Source organism: Ammodytes marinus (assembly GCF_949987685.1).
Source record: "Ammodytes marinus genome assembly, contig: scaffold_72, whole genome shotgun sequence".
Lineage (NCBI taxonomy): Eukaryota > Metazoa > Chordata > Actinopteri > Uranoscopiformes > Ammodytidae > Ammodytes > Ammodytes marinus.
The window spans coordinates 167346-174845 of NW_027648071.1; the positions used below are offsets into that span (position 1 = coordinate 167346).

The 7500-nt window shown below is 39.7% G+C and overlaps 1 protein-coding gene across 1 annotated transcript in view; it reads left to right on the forward strand.

Moving 5' to 3' along the window:
- The window catches only part of LOC307271105 (filamin-C-like), a gene marked incomplete at its 3' end in the record, with an annotated part of 61245 nt that overhangs the window by 47918 nt on the left and 5827 nt on the right, over positions 1–7500 (forward strand). Inside the window, exons 23-29 of the mRNA XM_080054980.1 lie at positions 1–47; positions 1772–1958; positions 2747–2920; positions 4945–5107; positions 5492–5652; positions 6444–6611; positions 7020–7143. The exon at positions 1–47 is cut by the window's left edge and continues 132 nt beyond it. Coding sequence (XP_079911106.1) covers positions 1–47; positions 1772–1958; positions 2747–2920; positions 4945–5107; positions 5492–5652; positions 6444–6611; positions 7020–7143 — 1024 coding nt within the window. The remainder of the gene's footprint in view (positions 48–1771; positions 1959–2746; positions 2921–4944; positions 5108–5491; positions 5653–6443; positions 6612–7019; positions 7144–7500) is intronic.

Sequence of the window (7500 nt, forward strand, 5' to 3'; positions counted from 1 at the left end):
CCGAGCTCACCATAGAGATACTGTCTGACTCTGGGGCCAAGGCAGAGGTGGGTGGAAGAAGTTTTTTTTGGTTAAAGACCTACTTCACCAGTGGGAATATGAAGGTGTATTGAACTCTGAGATCCTATGTAGTATAAATATGCAAACATTTTAGAAATCGGTTCATCCTAGCCTGAGAAAAGGCAGAAAGAGTGTTTTATGGTCTCACTGTCTAACCCTACATTTGACTAGTGTGACATCACTTCAGTAAAAATGTAGGGTTAGGATTAACAGGACAGCTGGGCCAAGGGAAGACTGAGGGAAGAAAAACCTCATTCATTATGTTATAATAGTGATTTAATAATGATAGAATCCATATGGGTGAAGTGTTCCTTTAAGGCCAGGACACACCAGCCCGATAATCGCCGTCGTCAAAAAAAAAGACGAATCTGTTTGGTGTGTGCCGTGACGTCGGCCGACGTAGAGGTCGTCGGGCTTGTTTTGAGCCTGTCGGCCGCCGATTGAACATGTTCAATCGGCGGCCGACCGTCTTTCATTTGGAGCAATTTGATTGGTGGAGGGCTAGCGAATCAGTGAAGCCCGGAAGTGAGGCGGGTAGCACAAACAGCTAACAACAGCTAGCCATCGTTTTAATGTGTTTGTTCGTTTCGTTTTGAGAGTACTCACATGCATCAACCCTTGTTGACTGCTCGACACCATGCTCGACACTCTCTGCTAAAAATTGTGCTCTTATGGTCCATAAATATAAATACGTATTTCTATCTATGTTTATGCTCTAGAGAGATGTCCAATCATTTCCGGCTTTCGTATTTTTTCGGGCCACAATACAGATTAGCGCCGCCTGCTGTTGTGGAGACATTACGTCCCGCGAGCGTACGGAAAATAAACAGTCGTCTCGGTGTGTTCTTTAGCAGCGACGGGAAGCTGGAGCTTCCTGAAACGGCCGACTCCATTTTTTTTGACGACGGCGATTATCGGGCTGGTGTGTCCTGGCCTTTAAAGAAAACTTTACTAAAGTCCAATATGAAAACAAGTCTATACTCAGTTTGAAAAGACAGATGATTATGGTCAGCATTCAGTTATGAATGATCAAAACATTTATGTCATGAGACAAGAGTCAAATTAAACTAATCAATATTATACAATGTTCTTCCATATTTTATTTCCATTCATTCACTTTTAAATATTTTATCATATTTTATATTTGCTTTTTTTAATGTTTATTCTATACTTGATGTATTCTAATCTTGCCCCTGTAAAGCACTTTGAATGGCCTTGTGTCTGAATTGTGCTACAGCCCCGGAAAAAATTAAGAGACCAGTCTGGATTGTTCTTCAATCTTTATCTCTAAATTACTTATTGAAAATGCTCTTTAATGACAATATTTTTATTGTGAATTTGGTAGAAATGTAGCTATAAGTTTATATTATAAAACCAAAATGTTCATTCTACTCAAACATATGCCTCTAAAGAGTAAAACGAGAGACACTGAACATTTGGAGTGGTCTCTTCATTTTTTCCAGAGCTGTATAGAACTAAACTTGCCTTGCCTTCCACAGGTGCATGTTAAGGATGACACAGATGGGACGTACAGCTATTGATATATTTTAATCTTGATGTATTTCTTGCCCCTGAAAGCACTTTAAATCGCCTCGTGTCTGAATTGTGCTATAGAAATAAACTTGCCTTGCCTTGCCTTGCCTTCCACAGGAAAATGAATGTAGAGATAAGAGTAAAATTAAACTAATCAATATCAAATTGTCTTCCACAGGTGCATGTGCAGAATAACAGCGATGGGACGTACAGCATCACGTACATCCCTCATGTGCACGGCTTGTACAGCATCACAGTGAAGTATGGAGGACGCGCTGTGCCTCAGTTCCCCATCACACTGCAGGTCCATCCAGCTGTGGACACCAGCGGGGTGAAGGTCTACGGACCGGGGGTCGAACCCAGGGGTGAGGGATTGATTTTATTTATTTGTTTAAACTTATTTTATTTATTTATTTACTTTTTTAATTATTTTAATGAATAGTTTTTTATTTAATTTTTATTGTATTTTATTTTTTTATTTTAAAATGTATTTTATTTTATTGTATTAACAATATTTTTTAATTTAAATTTTGTTTAACTTTTGTGAAAATTCTTCAATTGTAAAAATCTTAATAAGTTCGATTTAGAGAAAAAAAAATAAAAAAAAAATAAAACATGAGTTTTCTTTTAGGGATGCACTGAATTCGTTTTTCGGTAACTGTAATTGTTCGGCTGATTATAGCAAAAAAAAAAAGAAAAGCTCTTTCAGTGTTCGGCCAAATAAGTGAAAATATGTTTTTGAGAGAAACCAGCGTGCTGTTCTGATGAGTCAAAGATTTTTATAATAAAAATATTTTATTTTACAAAAAAAATAAAAAATTATATTGTGCTTGGTTTTGTTTGTGCTGGAATGTTAAAAACATGTTCAGTTTAAATTTATATTTTAAAATTGTAGTTTTGTAATTAATGCAACGGTGAAAAAAAGATTTCAATAAGATACAGTTAATGAAAAACTGCGGGTAAAAAATTCATTTCAGTGCATCCCTAGTTATTTATTTAGTTTTGGGATAACTAATATCAATCAATAAAGAGACACTCTAACCACATTGCTTGTATGTTTTGCATCCCAGGCAGATTTTAGATAGTTTGTTTAAATTGGTTAAAGGATATAAACGTATTTATTAATATAATAATTATATGTTTTGTATCCCAGGCGTGCTGAGAGAGGTGACCACTCATTTCACGGTGGACGCTCGCGCTCACTATAAGAGTGGAGGAGGACACATCAAAGCCAACATCTCAAACCCCTCAGGCACTAACACAGACGCTTACATCACAGACAAGGGAGACGGCACGTACAGGGTGGAATACACACCTTATGAAGACGGTAAGGGTTTACAGACAGACAGACAGACAGACAGACAGACAGACAGACAGACAGACAGACAGACAGACAGACAGACAGACACACAGACAGACAGACAGACAGACACACACACACACACACCCCTCAATATGTCTATAATGTAAATTTTGTCAGCTGAGAAATTAGTAATATATCAGGTTATTTAAGTTTAGTTTTATATATTTTTTTAAATCATTTTGGAAGCCTCTGTTGCACATCACGTCATATCAAACGTTTTAGTAATTGTGAGTTTCTTGTAACTTATAAATAGCGTTCAGGGTCTTAATGACGATGTGTGAATATGAAATGTATCTGAGCTGAGCTTTAAATGGAGCCTGATGACCTCATGTCTGCTGGAGGAAACTCAAGACAAATGAAACAGTGACAGAGTTATAAATATAGTGTTTATAGTATCGTATTTATATTAATCACATGATCAACTCTGCAGCCACACAACTCTCCTCTCGTTAAATAAATAGACTCTGGAGAAGTTAATGCAAATGGTAAATTGTCTCCACTTATAAAGCTCTTTTCCCTGGTTTTTCACAGACCCAAAGCGCTTTACATTGTTTTGTACACATTCACCCATTCACACACACACATTCACACACCGATAGCAGCAGCAGCTACCACGCAGGGTGCAAGCTAACTATCAGGAGACATTTAGGGTTCAGTGTCTCTTTGCCCAGGGACACTTGGACATGTGGCGGGGAGACGGGGGATCCAACCACCGACCCTGTAACCCAGTGGACGACCACACTACACACTTCACCACAGCCGCCCTTAGTGTTCTAACAGTCAGGGAATATTATAAGATATAAGAAGATATAAATGCCTTACCCAAACCATTTCACCTATGTGTTTGTAAAGATGTCTAATAACACATAAAAAAAAATGAAATTCAGCTCCCCCTAGGAATATCTGAGGGATCTGCTGAAAGTTTGGGGTTCCCGGAACAACTGTTAACCTCGGCTTTAAGTAGCTTGTGAGGGACAAACTAGGTTTTTTAGGATTCTGAATTGACTACAAGCATTTCTTAGTGTCAAAACGTACACATAAAGGTAAAAAGGAAGACTTTGTTAAGGCCTTTAGCTGCTAGCTGACAGAGTAGGTAGCAATGTGTATATTAATAGCTCCTAGCAGCAGATGGTTTTCCACTGATAGTAAAGAGGGACACGGTGGAGCCCAGTGCATTGTGGGACAGAATAACTTTCCTCTCTGTGATGGCTTCAGACTGGAGGGATTCTAATGAAAGATGATGACGGACACATTTTCTTATGTTGCTCTCAAACACTCATTAATTGACAGACAGACAGACAGACAGACAGACAGACAGACAGACAGACAGACAGACAGACTAAAGAACTTAACTTAACTAGTTACATTAGTTAAAAACACATTTTAAATATGATTTCATGTGATTCTATATGTATTCAAGATTATTTCATTAATTGCCTGGCGTGTGATGACCAATAAAATATCGGTGGCAGGTCACTCATAGACGCTCAGATTGACCAAAGTGCCATTTATTTCACACATTTAATTTCATTACACTTTTCCTCAGTTGAAGTTTTCTACTGTTGTTGTAGATGCCGAGAACTGCAGAGATTATTCCCGAACTTTTGACATGGTTGTTAATATTTACGCTGCGTGGAAAGTAGAAAGTTGAATACTTCTTTATAGTCACACTAGCCCCTAACCTGCGACCTTAACACTAAAGTTAAGATCATCTTATCCATCGAACCTGTAGCAGTGAAAATAATAATGTTAAAACGTCATGTGTTTGTCTCAAGGGTATAGAATTAGGTCTAAAAAGAGATTTAGATCTGTCCTACTATGACGTACACAAAGCAAAACTGTCTCTATCTATCTATCTATCTATCTATCTATCTATCTATCTATCTATCTATCTATCTATCTATCTATCTATCTATCTATCTATCTATCTATCTATCTATCTATCTATCTATCTATCTATCTATCTATCTATCCATCCATCCATCCAGGTCTTCATCTGATAGAGGTCCTGTTTGACGAGGTGTCAGTTCCAAAGAGCCCGTTGAGAGTGTCAGTGTCAGAGGGCTGTGACCCCAGCAGGGTGAGAGCGTATGGGCCCGGGCTGGAGGAAGGGCTGGTCCATAAGCCCAACCGCTTCACTGTGGAGACCAGGTAAGACAGACAGACAGACAGACAGACAGACAGACAGACAGACAGACAGACAGACTGACAGACAGACAGACACACAGACAGACACACAGACACACAGACACACATACAGAGACACAGACAGACACACAGACACACACACAGACAGACACACAGACACACACACAGACAGACAGACATTGCTCTATGCTTAATGACCCCTCAGGGGTGCTGGTACGGGGGGTTAGACAGACAGACAGACAGACAGACACACAGACAGACACACACAGACTGACAGACAGACAGACAGACAGACAGACAGACAGACAGACAGACAGACAGACAGACAGACAGACAGACAGACAGACAGACATTGCTCTATGCTTTATGACCTCTCTTGTCCCATAGGGGTGCTGGTACGGGGGGTTTGGGGCTGGCTATCGAGGGCCCCTCTGAAGCTAAGATGTCCTGTAAAGATAATAAAGATGGCAGCTGCTCGGTGGAGTACATCCCCTTTACACCCGGAGACTACGATGTTAACATCACCTTTGGAGGGCTGCCGATCCCAGGTGAGGGCTATGAAGACTGTTCACAATTTGGGGCGACTGTGGCTCAGTTGGCAGAGCGGGTCGGCCGATGATCAAAGGGTTGGAGGTTCGATCCCCGCCCTGCCACCTGTGTCATGGTTGTTGTGTCTTTGGGCAAGACACTTCACCCACCTTGCCCTGTGTGAATGTCGATAGTTAGCCTGCTGCTATCGGTGTATGAATGTGTGTGTGAATGGTAACGTGGGAAAGGAAAACAGGTCTCCCTTGCAAAAGAGTCTTCGGTCTCAATGGGATTTACCTGTAGAAATAAAGGTTAAAAAAAATATATATACAGTATAAATAAAAAAATACATGTTAACTTAGCCTCTGTAAACCTGGTTATAAAATAGTGTAGATATTAATGTATGATATCAAAGTCAGGGCTGCCTATCCCAGGTGAGGGCTCTGAAACTCTCTCATTATTCACTGTTAGAGACATATTTTATGTTTAAAATCTATTTTATGAAATTAAATATAAAAATATATTTGATCGATTTAAATTTTGTTTTATTTATTATTATTATTATTATTATTATTATTATTATTATTATTATTATTATTATTATTATTATTATTATTATTATATTATTATTATTATTATTATTATTATTATTATATTATTATTATTATTATTATTATTATTATTATTATTATTATTATTATTATTATTATTGTATATATTTTTGATACATTTTTATTTATTTATTATTAATATTATTATATGTATAGCTATATATAATATATATATTTTTAATGTTTTATTCCTTATGCAGGCAGTCCTTTCAGAGTGCCAGTGCGAGAGCTGGTTGACCCCAGTAAGGTGAAGTGTTCTGGGCCGGGGTTGGGCAGTGGTGTGAGGGCTCACGTCCAGCAGACCTTTACTGTCGACACCAGCAAGGCAGGAGTCGCTCCCCTGGAAGTACTGCTCTATGGACCCTCTGGTGAGAGTCTGTCTGTCTGTCTGTCTGTCTGTCTGTCTGTCTGTCTGTCTGTCTGTCTGTCTGTCTCTCTGTCTGTCTGTCTCTCTGTCTGTCTGTCAAATATTGGGGCGCTCTGGTGTCGTAGTGGATAGAGCGTGTACTATATTGCCTCCGGCCTTCGTTGCAGTAGTCGCGGGTTCAAATCCGACCCGTGGACCTTTACTGCAGGTCATCCCCCTCTCTCTCTCTCTCTCTCTCTCTCTCTCTTTCTTTCTGTCTCTCTCTCTGTCTCCCCATTTCAACTCTCTACTGTCTAATAAAGCTTTAAAATGCCAAAAAATTATCTGTAAAAATGAATATTAATTGATTTTTACCTGTGTGTGTGTTTTAACTTAATGTTAATTCATTCTAACCTGTGTTTCTCTGCAGGTGTGTGTGAGCCTCTGAGTGTGTCAGATAACGGGGATGGGACCCACACAGTGACATACACTCCGCTCAGTGACGGGCCCTACACCGTGTGTGTGAAGTACGCAGAGCAAGAAGTGCCTCGCAGGTCAGTTCACACAGATACCTGTCTGTCTGTCTGTCTGTCTGTCTGTCTGTCTGTCTGTCTGTCTGTCTGTCTGTCTGTCTGTCTGTCTGTCTGTCTGTCTGTCTGTCTGTCTGTCTGTCTGTCTGTGTGTCTGTCTGTGTGTCTGTCTGTGTGTGTGTGTGTCTGTCTGTCTGTCTGTCTGTCTGTCTGTCTGTCTGTCTGTCTGTCTGTCTGTCTGTCTGTCTGTCTGTCTGTACTGTACATGACGAAACAATGATGTAGATCTTAAAGGTGTTGTCAGCGATTGGGGAGATGATCAAAGGGTTGGCGGTTCGATCCCCGCTCTGCCACCTGTGTCATGGTTGTTGTGTCCTTGGG